Consider the following 18489-nt stretch of genomic DNA (forward strand, 5'->3'; position numbering starts at 1 on the left):
ACACTGATCTACATTTTAAGCTGTGATTCCTGCTGAGGATCTCAAGGGCTTTTCTCCTTTCCCATTTGAAGGGATTTTCCCCTTAATGATTTCAGTCCTCACACCTTTGCCCATGTCAGGGGTACTTCTAAGGATTTCAGACCCTCCCTCCTCATTTCATTGGTGACATGTGGAGCAGAGTACTGGATTATTTCTCCTTTTGACAGTTAATTCTTAGAGCACCACTTCTGGAAAGGTTTTCAGCTTTGAAACTCAACTCAAGACATTAATGCTTAGAAGAACTTTTACATATAAAAGGGACTGACAAGACAAAGAAAAAGTAGTTCAAACACTTTTATTTTGTAGTTTAAAAAAATCATCATACCACCTAGGGATTCCAAATGCTGATGCAAATGGAGATAAGACATTGACCAGTGATTTTAACCACAATATGTTATTTGCTAACAAACCAGACAGTCAGAAGATTCAAAGATGGGAAGGTAAAAAGCCACAAAGATGTAGAGATGCTTAGAGAGAGACAGACCACAGTGAACAGTTGCCATATACATAGAATCAAGAGTCTGACATACATATATTGTATGATATGTTAGCGAGGCAAGTGAAAGGCTATAGTGCTGAAAGTAGTTAGCCTATGGGAAGGATGATTTCCCTACTATGGTGTCTACTAACGTTTCAGTGTGTACTCCTGGAATTCTCACATTCACACTAGTAGTCCTGAAATTGATTAGTTGGCTTCATTTTTACCCTACAAGAGAAACAAGACAAGAAAATGGACTAATTTCAAACAGACTGTATATAACAGGAAAACACAGATTACCAAAGTTGATCCTCACATTAAAAATAGACCATAAGAAGATAGGGACTATAGGTGATATAGAAGATTAGTGAGTTATCCTTTCCCCTTTGAGAATCATACACATTCCTATTCTATCTCAACTTCCTAGTGAAATTTAGTTTGGTGATTCTTAGCCTAATCTCCATTTAACTTTGTCATAAAACCACTGAATCATGCAGCATTGAGCCAGAGAGACCCAGGACTAGAGTATAGGCTTCTTTGTGCAGCAGCATGGAGGTGCACTGATAGAATGATGGGTGTGGGGAAAATCCATAAATATAACTCCGACGGTGATGCAGGTAAGGTTAAAAGTGCATCAGGAGACCTTTTTAAATAGCCTTGCACATCACTTGCTTACCTATGCTTAGCTAAAGACTAGATTAGTCTTTCATTTTCTTGAGAACAAAAAGGTACATAAAATGTACATATGATAGATGGTGAGAAAAACCTTGGACCAGCTAAGGATTCCAGGGTTAGCTGGTTTGGGTCTGGATTTACCTCTCCACTGGCTTTTATGGCTTCTGCTGGGGGCTCTTCTTCTGCATCAGCTGGTTCTGTAGGGTGCTCTGGGTGAGATAACTCATCCTGCAGGATATACACAATACAATTACCCTTATTGCAGCACGGTATATTGGCCACTTAATTTTAAAGAGGCTACTCAGACTTTGCAAAATGGAGTCAAATATTTCATATGTGGAGAAAATAACAGGTTTGCCCTATGGCATATACAGCTCTGATTCAGTTTTCTGTATTTGCACTGTGACAAAGTTCCTCCTCTGCCTTGGGGGGTCCTGCACTTTTTGGCAGATTTGCTCGCCTCAGAGGTTTAAGGCAGCCCTCAGTTTGGCCTCTTCTACTAGAGGCTCAAACCTGCCATTCACTCAGCTAAACTCGTCACTGGCCAGCATGGGGAAAACGGAGAACAATCTCTGCAGTCTCTGTTGTCCCACCTAGTGGGTCAGGGACAGGCCAGATCCCTTCCCAAATTAAACCTTCCTTTCTGGTGTTGCTTACAAACCAGGTCAACTCCTCCTGTATCTGATCAGGAGTGGCGGGGGAGGGGGAACCCAGGCCCGCCCTCTACACAGGGTTCCAGCCCAGGGCCCTGTGGATTGCAGCTGTCTACAATATCCCCTGTATCAGCTGCGTGACGGCTACTACTCCCTGGGCTACTTCCCTATGGCCTCCCCCAGCACCTTCTTTATCCTCACTGCAGAATCTTCCTCCTGAAGCCTGGTCACACTTGTACTCCTCAGTCCTCCAGTAGCACGCCTTCTCACTCCCTGCTCCTTGCATGCCCCGCCCCATCCCTCTACTAACTAATGGGACATCCTTTTTAAACCAGGTGTCCTGATTAGTTTGCCTGCCATTACTGATTCTAGTATGTTCTTAATTGGCTTCAGGTGTCTTAATTAGCTTGCCTGTCTTAATTGGTTCTAGCAGGTTCATGATTGCTCTACTGCAGCCCCTGCTCTGGTCACTCAGGGAACAGAAAACTATTCATCCAGTGGCCCGTATATTTGCCTTCTACCAGACTCCGGTACCTCACTGGTCTGGGTCTGTCACAGCACTTTGAAGTGTTTTAAGTCTCTGTCTGTCTGTTGGGGAGCAGGGCTGTGAAAGGATTTGAACTGGAAATTCTTACAGAATGAGAGACATTTTCTCTCATTTTCTCCTTCTTGGAGACTTTGTCTTCTTTTGTTAAGTAGTTTTCTTTAATCTAAAATGGAACGTTGGCTCTTTGAACGCGGAAAACATAGTAGGTACAGATGAACTTCATTTTCACTTGCAGGAAGGGAGATTCTACACTGATTTTCCCCAGATTATCTACCTCACACTAGCCACTCATTCCATAAGGAGGATAATGTTCATCTGATAGCTCCCAAGATGCTCAAGTGGCTTCATATGAAGAAATTCACATCTATGTATCTATTTGACAAAGGATTAAATATTATCAATTCTTATTTTACTGCCAGAATCCATTTCAAAGTAGGTGCCAGGCTCCAGTGAGGAAATGGAAAATCAAGCTATATACTTGTTATGAGGCTCACTCCTCCTTTATGCTCATTCTTTTGGTGGGTAGCATTCTCCCTGCAGTGGGTGAGTAGAACCTATTTATGGAGGTGAGAGGTAAAGGAATATGTCAAACACTGAACCCTGCAGGTTCCTCAACTCATTTGGCACCTATGTTTCTGCCTCTGAGCACACACACTTCTCCTTCACTCTAGGCAGCTGGACACTACACCCAGAGCAGTTCACAAACCAGGGGAAGATATGCATTCCTCTGCCTAAGTTATATGCGGTGCTCGATTCAGTAGGCGTGATTGGATCAGGCCCCTCAAGCAAGTTCATATAAAACAGCCAGGTGCAGGGAGGAAGCAGCAATTCCCTTGTAACTTTTAGCTCAGCATCTGGGTTTTCACCTGAGGTGTGGGAGACCCCCAGTTCATGGTCTCGCTTCTCCTGAGCAGGAGGATGGGTTTGAACAGGGCTCTCCCATCTCTCAATGAGTGTTCTAATCATTGGGCTATAAGATAGTCTGATGTGGGGCTCCCCTCAGTCTCTCCTGTTGAAGCTTGTACTTGCACTCTGGATAAATCAGTAAAGTCAGAGGAGCAGGGGGATTGGATCCCAGGTCTCCTATGTCCCAGGTGAGTGCTCTAATCACCAGGCTACAAAGTCATTCTAATGCTTGTGTGATCTCTCTTTTCCTCTCTGTCTCTCACTCATAACACACCAGTGAGAGAGAGGGACTTAGCAACAGGTATGATGTTTAAAAAGAAAGACACACCTCCAAAACTAGACACTCCACTTCACACACTGTCAAGGTTCCTTCCCCACTCTGAACTCTCGGGTACAGATGTGGGGACCTGCATGAAAGACCCCCTAAGTTTATTCTTACCAGCTTCAGTTAAAAACTTCCCCAAGGTACAAACTTTGCCTTGTCCTTGAACAGTATGCTGCCACCACCAAGCGTTTTAAACAAAGAACAGGGAAAGAGACCACTTGGAAACGTCTTTCCCCAAAATATCCCCCCAAGCCTAACACCCCTTTTTTGGGGAGGCTTGAGAATAATCCTCACGAATGAGTACAGGTGAACACAGATCCAAACCCTTGGATCTTAAGAACAATGAAAAATCAATCAGGTTCTTAAAAGAAGAATTTTAATTAAAGAAAAGGTAAAAGAATCACCTCTGTAAAATCAGGATGGTAAATACCTTACAGGGTAATCAGATTCAAAACATAGAGAATCCCTCTAGGCAAAACCTTAAATTACAAAAAGACACAAAAACAGGAATGTACATTCCATCCAGCACAGCTTATTTTACCAGCCATTAAACAAAAGAAAACCTAATGCATTTTCTAGCTAGATTACTTACTAACTTAACAGGAGTTGGAAGGCTTGCATTTCTGATCTGTTCCCGGCAAAAGCATCACACAGACAGACAGAACCCTTTGTGTCCCCCCCCTCCAGATTTGAAAGTATCTTGTCCCCTCATTGGTCATTTTGGGTCAGGTGCCAGTGAGGTTATCTTAGCTTCTTAACCCTTTACAGGTGAAAGGGTTTTGCCTCTGGCCAGGAGGGATTTTATAGCATGGTATACAGAAAGGTGGTTACCTCTCCCTTTATATTTATGACATGCCCTCTGTGGAGAGGATAAGGAACAACCAACCTGTGACAGTCGAGAAGTCACATTGCTTAATGCACTACTAGAAAGCGCTCAGATACCGTGGTGATGAGTACAGTATAAAAACCAGTATAGAATAGAACTGAGAAATAGCAGCCCTTCAGCCTGTTTCTCCTCCGTTGGTTATGCTGCTATCCTGGTGAGTTCAGATGGAAATCTCACAGTAAAATCAGAGTTGCCATAAATAATCAGCCCATTATGAAAGAAGTGTGGTCCACATACAGGACTAAAAGTTAGGAACTCCTAACCACTAGTCTCAGCTCCAATAATGATTCCCACTGTAGCCTTGGGCTATTCATTTAATCTCTCTGCTCATCTGTAAAACGAGGATTATAATACTTAACTATGTCACACACAGGGCATTCTTGTTCTGAAATTTAATTAGAACGTATATGTAAAGTGCTAAGTATTGAAGTAATTAAGTCCTCTAACACCTGCCTGGGATATGTCCAAAACTTACTATAACATTTTGCAATGTAAAAAGCATGGTGATAATTTTTTCCTACAACATTTCTTGTTATCTGTATTGCATTATTAGTTGGAATGACAACTGCTATTCTCAAATTGAACTGTTCTGAGTAAACCCAGCATTCTAATGGCATCACACTGTGCAGAAGATGGAGTTCAATTTCTAGTCTCAAACTCTGCCAACTAGCAGGGCCTGGGAGAAATAGAAAGATGGCATTGTTCTGTCCAGATCACTCAACAGCAGCGTTTCCTACCTGAGTAAGCAGTGGTGTTGTCAGCAAACAACAAAGGCAAAGGAGAATCTCATCCAGTTCTCCTCAGCTGTAAGGATGCTGGCCTTCTGCCATTATTCTTGAGACTAGGAAAAGTGCTCAAGTTAAAGAGCCAATTTATGATTCCCTGCATTTATAAACTTGACATCCGAAAAGGTAAGTGACGCATAATAGATAATGATAATAGATTTCCTTTGATCAAGGAATTGGCACTGCTACGCATCTCTCCCAATCAAAAGAGGACAATAAAAAAAAACCCTATAAATGTATGTGCTAGATCTTTAGCTGCTGTAAAATGGCTCAGTTCAACTGACTTTTATGGAACTACAGCAGTTTACATCATCTGAGGATCTGATCCTCAGTATTTGTAAAGATTTCAGAGTAGCAGCCGTGTTAGTCTGTATTCTCAAAAAGAAAAGGAGTACTTGTGGCACCTTAGAGACTAACAAATTTATTTGAGCATAAGCTTTCATGAGCTACAGCTCACTTCATCGGATGCATTTGGTGGAAAATACAGTGGGGAGATTTATCTACACACGCAGAGAACATGAAACAATGGGTTTTATCATACACACTGTAAGGAGAGTGATCACTTAAGATGAGCCAACACCAGCAGCGGGGGGGGGGAAGGAGGAAAACTTTTCATGGTGACAAGCAAGGTAGGCCATTTCCAGCAGTTAACAAGAACATCTGAGGAACAGTGGGGGGTGGGGTAGGGGGGAGAAATACCATGGGGAAATAGATTTACTATGTATAATGACTCATCCATTCCCAGTCTCTATTCAAGCCTAAATTAATTGTATCCAGTTTGCAAATTAATTCCAATTCAGCAGTCTCTCCTTGGAATCTGTTTTTGAAGCTTTTTTGTTGAAGGATAGCCACCCTCAGGTCTGTAATCGAGTGACCAGAGAGATTGAAGTGTTCTCCGACTGGTTTTTGAATGTTATAATTCTTGACGTCTGATTTGTGTCCATTTATTCTTTTACGTAGAGACTGTCCAGTTTGACCAATGTACATGGCAGAGGGGCATTGCTGGCACATGATGGCATATATCATATTGGTAGATGTGCAGGTGAACGAGCCTCTGATAGTGTGGCTGATGTGATTAGGGCCTATAATTGTGTCCCCTGAATAGATATGTGAACAGAGTTGGCAACGGGCTTTGTTGCAAGGATAGGTTCCTGGGTTAGTGGTTCTGTTGTGTGGTGTGTGGTTGCTGGTGAGTATTTGCTTCAGGTTGGGGGGCTGTCTGTAAGCAAGGACTGGCCTGTCTCCCAAGATCTGTGAGAGTGATGGGTCGTCCTTCAGGATAGGTTGTAGATCCTTGATGATGCGTTGGAGAGGTTTTAGTTGGGGGCTGAAGGTGATGGCTAGTGGTGTTCTGTTATTTTCTTTGTTGGGCCTGTCCTGTAGTAGGTGACTTCTGGGTACTCTTCTGGCTCTGTCAATCTGTTTCTTCACTTCAGTAGGTGGGTACTGTAGTTGTAAGAATGCATGATAGAGATCTTGTAGGTGTTTGTCTCTGTCTGAGGGGTTGGAGCAAATGCAGTTATATCGTAGAGCTTGGCTGTAGACAATGGATCATGTGGTATGATCTGGATGAAAGCTAGAGGCATGTAGGTAGGAATAGCGGTCAGTAGGTTTCCGATATAGGGTGGTGTTTATGTGACCATCGCTTATTAGCACCGTAGTGTCCAGGAAGTGGATCTCTTGTGTGGACTGGTCCAGGCTGAGGTTGATGGTGGGATGGAAATTGTTGAAATCCTGGTGGAATTCCTCAAGGGCTTCTTTTCCATGGGTCCAGATGATGAAGATGTCATCAATGTAGCGCAAGTAGAGTAGGGGCATTAGGGGATGAGAGCTGAGGAAGCGTTGTTCTAAGTCAGCCATAAAAATGTTGGCATACTGTGGGGCCATGCGGGTACCTATAGCAGTGCTGCTGATTTGAAGGTATACATTGTCCCCATATGTGAAATAGTTATTGGTAAGGACAAAGTCACAAAGTTCAGCCACCAGGTTTGCTGTGACATTAGCAGGGATACTGTTCCTGACAGCTTGTAGTCCATCTTTGTGTGGAATGTTGGTGTAGAGGGCTTTTACATCCATAGTGGCTAGGGTGGTGTTTTGAGGAAGATCACTGATGGATTGTAGTTTCCTCAGGAAATCAGTGGTGTTTCGAAGATAGCTGGGAGTGCTGGTAACGTAGGGCCTGAGGAGGGAGTCTACATAGCCAGACAATCCTGCTGTCAGGGTGCCAATGCCTGAGATGATGGGGCATCCAGGATTTCCAGGTTTATGGATCTTGGGTAACAGATAGAATACCCCAGGTCGGGGTTCTAGGAGCGTGTCTGTGCGGTTTTGTTCTTGTGCTTTTTCAGGGAGTTTCTTGAGCAAATGCTGTAGTTTCTTTTGGTAACTCTCAGTGGGATCAGAGAGTAATGGCTTGTAGAAAGTGGTGTTGGAGAGCTGCCTAGCAGCCTCTTGTTCATATTCTGACCTATTCACGATGACGACAGCACCTCCTTTGTCAGCCTTATTTGTAAAGTGTCAGATAGAGGCCAAATTTATGACGCCAGCCCTGCAATTGGATGCACACAGGCAGATCTGATTGCAGGATTGGGATCTATGTTTGTAAAGCAATTGGCATACCTTTGGCACCATATAAAAATAAATAGCAGTACATTTTATAACTGAACAATGTACAAAAAGTATAAATAGCTGAAACTGTATTTTCAAAGTGTTTCATACTATTTTAATCCTGTTTAGGACCAGTATTTTCTTTTCTTTCTTGCCTATTTTTTAGTTGCCTCATGTGCCTTGCTTAATTCACACAGATTGTTACATAGTCCGGTCTCCCCATGTGTGGCCTTCAATGGGCTTACAGAATCCATGCTGATTTGTGGAGGTGAAATAATGGCTCTGGAGAAAGCCTGGGAGTTAAATCTAGTGCCTAGTATCAGAGAAACAAACAGAGGCCATTTGTGTGAGCGTGTGAACAAGCAGAAAAGGCAACTTACTGCAATCAGAAACCTCTCTTATAGAGGACTGCTCTGCTCTTCTCATGAAGAGGGTTGCAGCTTTTTTGACTCTACAGATAATGGGGGGGGTTGTTTGTTTTTTTAAAAAAGGAATTCCCGCCTTGGGGTCATTCACAGGAAACAGTGTCTGAGTGTGACAAATGGATGTAAGAATCCATATTCATCCATTTTACTAGTTACTGGTCCTCTAAAATGTGCTTTTAGCTAAGACTCCATTAAAGAATAATGTAACTGCCTCATCAATCTGTTTTTAGAAGGAACAGGAAACAAGTGTCTTGAGAATTTTTCTAAACCAACATAGCAGGAACCAACACAATTACAGGATGAAGAAGTGACAGGTTGTGTTAAGGTTTTCACCTCACCGTCTTTTTTCCCCACTTACTTCCCTCCAGTTTGCCTGTCCAGGATAGAGAATATAGGACAAGACAGGGCTGCAGTCTGCAATCTGGCATTTGTTGTCTGGGAGTTAAGGCTGCTAGGTGATAAACGTAATTTAAGGCTCTTTTAAAAGTAGGCAATATGATCTACAGAGGTCTGCATACAGAACAAAGAGCTAGCAACTGGTGGGTATCAATCCCAGCTGTACCACACATTTGCTGTGTGACATTGGGGAAGATGTATAGGTTAAAATCCTGCCTCTATTCTCACTGCCTTAGTGAGAATTTTGCCATTGATTTCAATGCAGCCAGGATTTCACGCTGTGTTAAAATCAGGATAATAATATATCCCTACTGCACAATCGTGTTACAATGATTAATTAACTAATATTTATACAGCACACTATACCTTAAATGTTAAGCAGAGGGGGTTTTTAATGTATTTTAAATTGTCATATACTTTGTACTAATATGCAGCTTTCATCTAAGGATTTCAGAGCCCTTTATAAATATTAACAAAATAAATCTGTGACATAAGAAATGGGGAAACTGAGGCACACAGACTCGTGCAAGGTCATAGAGCAAGTCTGTGGCTGACCTGGGAAAAGAACCAAGATCTCCCAACTCTTAGTCCTCTGCTTTTTGGCCATAAGACTGTCCTTTCCCTCATACAATATGGGCTTTGTATATATGTTTTACTGTAATATTCTCTCTCAAGAGAGGTTTCAAAGTAGCAGCTGTGTTAGTCTGTATTCCCAAAAAGAAAAGGAGTACTTGTGGCACAGTAGAGACTTAAATTTGTTAGTCTCTAAGGTGCCACAAGTACTCCTTTTCTCTCAAGAGAGTGAGAGAGATGATCTCCCAGAGAACAGGGCTAATTGTATGAAGGCATTGCAGCTCTAGATTGGCTCCAATACCCTCAATAGGCCTTTCACGTCTACATCTCTGGCTCCCTGACAATGCAGCTCCAATGAAGTCAAGATACAGAGAGGCTCTGGGGCCTCACAAAAAGAGGGATTCCACAACATGGAGGAGACTCCAAGGAAAAGTTAATGAAACCTCTCTATCTTTTAGGCATATTCCCCAGGGGATGTTTAAAGGGAGAATGTACATCTCTTGCAGACCTTGCCTAAGGGCATACAGAAAATGTTGAAACTGATTAATTTCCTGTTGTCAATATTATTTACATTTCATTGTGACTGGTAAAGTGACAGATTTTCTCATGCATTACCAGGAGGTTTTTCCATTAATTGTATCATCAGTTTGGCTCAACTGGCAAATAAAAGTCCAAAGATTTTCTCTTTGTGTTTCCCTATTTTTCAAGAGAAGTAAAAAAATGCTTACATTCATTTTTAATGGAGGTTGTCTCTTCCATTTTAAAATTTGACATATTTATACATGGCATTTATTTTACAGGTGAGTTTAATATTATTTATTTTGTGTTTAGACTTTGATGTAGCAGAGTTCTTTGTAGTAGTGCTTGTGCCATAGAGTGGTGGGATCTGTGCTGGACTACAGGTTATAGGTAAAGTAATAAAGGCACAAAAGGTTTATGCTACCTTATAATGGCTTTGATTGTTAGGTGGAACACTTGCTGGCTTTTGAATCAAATCTCTTTGGTCAATTCACTTCAGCTAGGGAGAAGACCTGGTTTTTAACTCCCCAGGGACCATAGCAGGTGTAATTCAGGGGATATGGATTTTCAGGTAGTACCTACTGAATATTCTTAAAATTTCAGAATGTACATTCAAGCATTAGGGGCATACCCATGTCATTTTCATATTTGTATGTCAAATGTCCTTTAAACAGCAAAAGGGCTAAAGTCTCTGTAGTATGATTCAGATATAATAAGAATTTCCTGCTGTCTTTATGGTTCATTCCACTATGGGCCCAATCCTGAGAGGTGCTGACCATTTGAAATCCCTCTGAAATGGAACTCTGCCTAAGAAAGTGACCAAGTCTTAAAATTGATACCTTTATTTTAAACTACCATTTTAAACACCTCTTTTCCGACATCAACATTTGCCCTAAATTCTCCTCTGGCTAGAGATCACTCAAACAAAATGAAATTTGTTGGAATTGGAGAAAAATTGGGTTTTTAATGCAAAACTAGTTTAAAAATTTTAAACGGTGACTCTATCCCCTCCATAATACCAGATACCTTCCCGAGCCTTAATAATAATTGATAATACATTGCTTTCTGTAGCTGGAGAGGCAGCAAATTCAGTGGAAAGCAGGATTGTTTTGGTTTATTTTTGTTTAAAGCTGTGAACCTGAAGAGGTACATTGGTGACCTGGTCTGCTACAAAGTTAATAAATGATAAGGGTACACCAGCTTGCCAGGGGGTATGCAGAGACTCAGCACACTATGGAGTTAATGTCTTCAGGTTATGAAGCACAGGTGATACTTCTTGGAGATAACTCCAAACCACTCTCCTGGAAGAGAATGGCTCCTCTCACGATTTTAGAGGTTAGATATGTTGATAAATTCTGCAGACTTATTCAGTTGGAATGGTTCAGGCTGAATGAGCCCTAAATGATGCCGACATTTCTGATGAAAAGAGCAATCAAAGCCAGACATTAGCAGAAAACACCTGCATACCGCGCACTGATTACAGTGCATGGCTTTTCTACCTTTTGATATGCAGTTTACTTTTATAGGATCAACTCTTGATGTGCTTACTCAGTTTTCACTCACTCTGCAGCCACACAAACTCCCATTGGCTTCAGTGGGACTGCTGTTATGAATAAGGACTGCCAAATGGGTTCCTGTGATGCAATCTTTTCTCATGTGATTTCTCAGAGTATTACCATTTAACGTGCAAAATTAAAGTTTCACCAGAAACACTCACTCAGCCACGTTGCATATCGTGTACATCTTACGCGGTTTATGGGATGATAAGACCTCCTTTTTGGGAGTGGGAATGTGCTAATAAAGTTTGCGGATGATACAAAGTTGGGAGATATTGCCAGTTCAGAGAAGGATCGGGATATCATACAGGAGGATCTGGATGACCTTGTAAACTGGAGTAATAGTAATAGGATGAAATTTAATAGTGAGAAGTGTAAGGTTATGCATTTAGGGATTAATAACAAGAATTTTAGTTATAAGCTGGGGACGCATCAATTAGAAGCAACAGAGGAGGAGAAGGACCTTGGAGTATTGGTTGATCATAGGATGACTATGAGCCGCCAATGTGATATGGCTGTGAAAAAAGCTAATGCGGTCTTGGGATGCATCAGAAGAGGTATTTCCAGTAGGGATAAGGAGGTTTTAGTACCATTATACAAGGCACTGACGAGACCTCACCTGGAATACTGTGTGCAGTTCTGGTCTCCCATGTTTAAGAAGGATGATTTCAAACTGGAACAGGTACAGAGAAGGGCTACTAGGATGATCTGAGGAATGGAAAACTTGTCTTATGAAAGGAGACTCAAGGAGCTTGGCTTGTTTAGCCTAACTAAAAGAAGGCTGAGGGGAGATATGATTGCTCTCTATAAATATATCAGAGGGATAAATACCACGGATGGAGAAATTATTTAAGCTCTGTACCAACGTGGACATAAGAACAAATGGATATAAACTGGCCATCAGGAAGTTTAGACTTGAAGTTCGATGAATGTTTCTAACCAGTCAGTCTAATTGTGATGTCCTTAAGTTCCATGTCCTGCCCCCATAACATGCCCTTGATGCAGACAGTAGTTCTACCACATCAGAGGCCTTCTATAGATTCTTATATGCTTTTATGATGGTTGAATTTCACCCTAACTGAATACACTTAGCAAACAGATATTCTGCTCTTAATTCTCCCAGTGGAACCCCATTAATGACAATGAGAGTTGTTTTGGGGAGCAGATTTTGGCCCATTTATGTGAAGTATTTCTGATTCTCCTCCCTATTCATTTTCAAAATGTGCAAGCTTTAAGAAAGGAAATGTCTAATGTATCAGTAGATTACAGATGTGTTAGCTCAAACAGATAAAATAATGATGGGATCCAACATTAAGTTAAATGCAGAGTGGTTGCAAAGAATTGAAAATTACCAGAATAATTTTTGAAGTAACATAAAAGAAGAACAAGACCATTTTAAAATCACAGAGCCTCAAACTGACAACTAGACCATATCACACCCGACAAGAAAAATGGATGAAAGGGAGCGGGGAGAACAACACTAAAATATTAGCTACTGGGAAATTCTTCCAGCCCTGAGGGACATTTAACAAGTATGTATGTGTGTATGTATTTTTGCTTGCTTTTGATCACATGGTGAGAGTCTGCAATGCAGCAAGCTTTGTGCAGAGTCATGCAGATGAAAAGTTCATCCCTGCTCTCAGACAAGGACACTTAGTGGAGGTCAATTTTCTAAAAAAACCACTGAAATCCACCCAACGGAGTGATGACAATAATCGATAGGCCTCATTCACAAAAGCTTTGAATTAAACATGACCTGCACACCAAAAATAATGCTTTTTTTTTTACTTTGTATTTAGAAAAGCTCCTGAATAATACAGAGAAGTAACAGATTTATTGACCCTTACTTAGTGGAGACTAAGTAAAGGAGAGCAGAGAGATGAAAAAGACTGACTCAGTGATATGAATGATAACTGAGGGTATTCAGCAACACCCAGGAGGTGCTCAGTGACTCTACTTGGGTCCAAAGTTATTTCAGTCACATTTTCTTCTGTGGGGTACTGAGTGTCCTCAGCACCCATTGAGGACACTGGAAATAGAAGAAGCACTGCACCTTATGGGATGTGGCCCTTTGTTTGTTAGTAGCTATCAAGTTAATGAGACAGCTCAGAGGAGCAGGTGCTACAAACTGCTAAAGGTCAAATGCTATGCTTAGCAGCACCCATTGAACCCCACTGACTGCCTGGGTGTACCCAGAAGCAGAATTTAGCCTTACTTATTCAATGTTCTCTTCTGGATGTTAGTTGTGTATCTCCCATTGAAGCTAGTTGGCAGCACATAGTTTAAATGCCAACACACACTCCCTGAGGTTGATAACAATGCTAATAGACCTTACTCAGGAACACTATGTCCCACAGAGAGAGATCTGAACTGACAGAGAGAACTTCCCAAATTCAATACCACTGTAGAACGTTCATCACATGAGAAGAAACAATATGTGACAGATGTTAGTCATATGACTTAATGAACTACCAGCATGTGCTTGGACCCTACAGTGATGAGCACAGTATAAAAGCCTGCACAGAATAGAACCAAGCCAAACCCTGGAATTACACAATTTCTTGTCCAGAACATCACTGAGTAGGAGCCTTGCATAGACTCCAGCATGCTAAAGGTAGATGAGCAGGGTTTATTCCTAACACTAATCGCTTTCTCCTTTTTAAACAGCACACAGTTTACAGAACTACATGTTCTATATATTGGTATTTGGATGATCTTGGTCTTTCCTTTAAGAAGCTGTCAGACAGGCACTATTTAATAATGCAATGCATGTCAGTTAGAGCTAAATACTTGTCTCATTTACACTTGTGCCAATCCCACTGAAGTCAGGAGGGTTATGTGGATGTAATGGACAACAGAATCAGGACTGTAAGAATTAAAAGGGGGAGGGAAGGAATGGAGCAAGACTGCCCAGACCAACTCCCTCAAACTTCAGGGGCTTAGGTGCTCATTGACGCTTTCAGGATTGAAGGATCATCAAGCAGTCCATTCAACTTCAACACTGATTCGCTATATGTTTGTTCCTCTTAGTATCTCTCCAGCATATTTTTCAATATATTTTTCAATACGTTGCTGTTGGTAACATCTATTTCACACATTAGTTGCTCTGCTGATAAAGTTTCTTCTGAACTTCTCTACTGCTGGCTGCTTTTTGTTTCACTTATGCCTTCCTGTTTTCTGTCTTTCTACCTACAGTATTTCTGTGGTACCTATCACCCACATTATTTGAAGCAAGTTACTCTCTTGAATAATTCACTGGCTCCCTCATTCACTGTGTCTTGATAGAGTTTCTATACCCCAGTCATGTCCTCTCTTGGTCAACTGCCTGTTTTCTTTAATTTGAAATGAACTGACATTGATGAAATATGCCAGAAAAACAGCCCAGCAGACTTAGTCCTCTAATAACCAGAGAACTAGAATCTTCCTCACAGTACCCTGCCAGTGTGCCTCAGCTATGATCTAGAGAGACCACCACTAGGATGAGAGGATAGTTGGTGCACAAAGGGGCAGGTTCATCCCTATTGACAAAGGGAAATGTAATTAATCTCTCCCCAGTCAATCTGCCCTTCCCCATGCTGGCAGACATGAATCTGATCCCACATGCTCAAATGATTTCCTAGTTCTTTCTTTTGTACCTGCGTTCAAAGATCTCTGCACACACAGCTAGTGGCTACTATTCTTCTCCTTTGTTGACCATCTCCCTCAGTGTGTGGAATACCAAGTTTGTGTGTTATACAGAAGCTTAGTTTCACATAATGTTGTATTGGCTGTTAGGTCAGGAAATCCAGGAACTATGGGATAGATCCACAAAGAGATGTATGTGTTGTAATGCCTAACTCTTAAGCGTCCTGCTGCCTAGAGAAATCCACAGCCCTGAGTTAGTTGCCCGGGTTTTCTATACAATGCATGGTTATCCACCTAAGTTATACACCTAAGAATCAGGTTTACAAAAGCTGGCAAACTGAGAGTATGTCTAGACGGCAGCTGGGAGGTGAGAGTCCCTGCTCGGGTTGACATACATGCACTAGCTCTGATCAAGCCAGTGCTCTAAAAATAGCAATGTGGCTGCGGTGGCACAAGCAGTGGCTTGGACTAGTTGCCGGAGTATGTACCAGAGAATGCCTAGTTTGAGAATCCCGCTGGGGCTTAGGTGTGAACTGGTGCCTAGCTGCTTGGTGGCATCAGGATTTAGGCAGCGGGTATGTGCACACCAGCAGAAATTTAAATATGTAGGGGACTTTAGGCACTGATAGGATTAGGTGGTAGCTGATGAGTGTGGTTTTTGAGGATTTCAGTGGCGCATAAATATTGGACTTAGGCATCTAAGTCCCTTTGTGGATCTAGCCCTAAATGTCTGACAAGATTAGAACAATTTTCTCTAGTCTCACTTGGTTTTAATTCCATTTGCTTGTAACTAGTTAATTTGTCTGAGTCTAGTTTGAGTAACTATTGACTCAGTTGACTGCAGCTCACTAAGGAGTGGGAACAAAGAAAGCTACCATGTTATCAAAGAACTCCCAAATATTAAGTTCCGTAGGACTAGAGTATAGCAGTATGGTTGCTCTTTGCTTTCACATTGTGAAAGCATCTTGCCTAATGAACAAGTTTTCCTTCCTGTGGGGAGTTTTTCTGTTCTTCCACATGCCCATGATTCAAAGACTTGAACCAACTAAAGCTTCCACATTGTATCTGAGAACAGAAGCTTTCTTGTTTAAACCTGTCTTAATCAATGTATAATTTGGGTCACAAGTCCCTCTAACAGATGCTTAGTTGTTGTCAAAATTGGCATAAGTTGGAAAACAAGGGGAAGATTTTCTTGTGTCTTTTATGGGTCAAATATCTCTTGAACGTGGATTCAGAATGGGTCTGAATTAACACTGCTCTCTAATGTTGACAAATAAGTACTGTCCTAGTTAAGATGTGCGCACATACAGTCTCTTTCTTGGGTTGGCTTAATTATATGTTTGAGAGATGCATGAAATAGAAGATGATCTGCAAGAATTGTTTATGGCTGTTTTCATACTTCTACAACAGAGATCTGGCTTTCAAAGAGGCTGAAAGCTAAAATGAGGTATAAATAATTGTATAACAGTAACACTCCTACATTTGTTCAGACCAAGTGCCTTCCACCACCACCTAGACACCAAGTAGTAGCTCACCAGAATGTGACCCAATTTGCTTCCACTAGAGTCTCTGGAAATTTACATTTGGACTTAGTGGGAGAAGGTGCAGGCCTGATGTTTTTATAAGAAAATATTCCTCCATCTTGGAAAGTTGTTCAAGGCAAAAAGGATTGATCCAAAAAGTAGGGAAGCAAATCTTAAAGGTGTTTTGATATATTATCATACCACATTTAATCTTAAAATAAATAGCAATCCTCGCTTCACTATCGACTAATAGAATTATTTCTCCCACATTTCAGCTAGAAAGAGGGACATGACAGGGCTGGCCCCTCCTTTTTAATGTCTTGAATCACTGTCAATGTACATATGTCAACACTCAGTCACTGAAGGTGTGACTATAAACAGGAAAATAGAAAAACAATTTATACGATAATGACATTTTCGTATTGAAAAATCTATCCTCATCAATCCCATCATTACTGAATGTAGTTGATATTTTTGTAAATATCACTGGTTTTTACATAAACTGGAATAAATCACAAGCAATAGATCTATCCAAAAGACCAGATTCTTCTCAGTTTCATTATTTTCCATTTCAAATAAGTCAGGAAATAACTTATGTGGGTGTTAAAATTTGTCCTAATCTTTCCAAAATTGTTTCTATAAATATGGACTATACATTAAAAGAAATTTCCAAGGCTTAGAGAGGTGGCATCTCTTCCCTCTAACCTTTCTGGGGAGAATAGAAATAGCCAAAGTGAGTATTTGCCCAAGATTGACTTATATCATTAGCTTATAGTCTTTCAAAGTGTCTCACTTGCTTTTTGCTCAAATAAATAGGCTTATCATGACAAGCAAGGCTGTTTCTTATTCCATACAAATATGATATTTAAATTATATATATAATTATCATGCAATTTAGATGAAATAAAAAACAGCCTCGCTTGTCACACACAACCCTTAAAAAAACCCTGGGTAACTAGAGGCATGGGGTTGCCATATTTGTTCAGTAGAATCTCAGAGTTACGAACACCAGAGATACAAACTGACCAGTCAACCATACACCTCATTTGGAACTGGAAGCAAATACGGTACAGTACAACTGTAAACTACTAAAAAAATAAAGGGAAAGCAGCATTTTTCTTCTGCATAGTAAAGTTTCAAAGCTGTACTAAGTCTATGTTCAGTTGTAAACTTTTGAAAGAACAACTATAATGTTTTGTTCAGAGTTACGAACAACTTCCATTCTTGAGGTGTTCATAACTCTGAGGTTCTACTGTATCTATATTATCTAGCATTCCAAATGCACCCTGTTGTAAGGTGGTTCCCATCCAGTAGCTCTGTATACACACTGGCCTAGTTTGAGATTGAAAAAAGCGCAACAATGCCCTCTCTTCTTTTATATACCTTGAGAGGCTACCCACACCCTTAAAGAAATATCCAGTCTTTGCATCTGCAGGAGAATCATGCAATGTGATAAGATGATTACAACATCCAATCATACTAATTCTCTTCTTGTACCACTGTGGGATAACCTATGCCCCAGGATCAAGGCCAACTCCATGCTTAAGACAATTTGGATGGAAACAAGATTAACAAAAATTGAAGATATAATACAAAATGGCAGACTGGCCTCCTTCCATTATATGTGTAACAAATATCAGCTACCACTGTCTCACAGTTCCTTCTTTCAGTGGCTATGTTTAAGGATTCATGCAAGGATAGGGGACAGTTGTTCGGTTTCAACTCTTTCATGTCTAGAAGAACACATTAAGAAATATGGAAACAAAAGTCACTTTGTAGGAATTACTTTGAGAGGATAATGCAAAGCATTAAGCCACTTATATTTCAGTCTCAAAGAAAAATGGGAAAAAGCCTTACTGTCCAGTAGAAACCTGGGAGGATATCTGGCTTAATGTGAAAGATACTTCATGTTCTTTATCCTTGTGATTCTTCCAGAACAAGATATTAAACAGCCCACTACTAGACTCGAGAA

At 40.9% G+C, this 18489-nt stretch overlaps 1 protein-coding gene across 1 annotated transcript in view; it reads right to left on the bottom strand.

Moving 5' to 3' along the window:
- Positions 1–319: 319 nt before the first annotated feature.
- SNCG (synuclein gamma) overlaps positions 320–18489 on the bottom strand; it is a 31307-nt gene continuing 13137 nt past the window's right edge. Inside the window, exons 4-5 of the mRNA XM_038410344.2 lie at positions 1334–1420; positions 320–745 (exon numbers count right to left, since the gene is read on the bottom strand). Of these exons, the coding sequence (XP_038266272.1) occupies positions 725–745; positions 1334–1420 (108 nt within the window). The 3' untranslated portion in view covers positions 320–724. The remainder of the gene's footprint in view (positions 746–1333; positions 1421–18489) is intronic.

The sequence above is a fragment of the Dermochelys coriacea genome, chromosome 7, assembly GCF_009764565.3.
Source record: "Dermochelys coriacea isolate rDerCor1 chromosome 7, rDerCor1.pri.v4, whole genome shotgun sequence".
Taxonomy (NCBI): Eukaryota; Metazoa; Chordata; order Testudines; family Dermochelyidae; genus Dermochelys; species Dermochelys coriacea.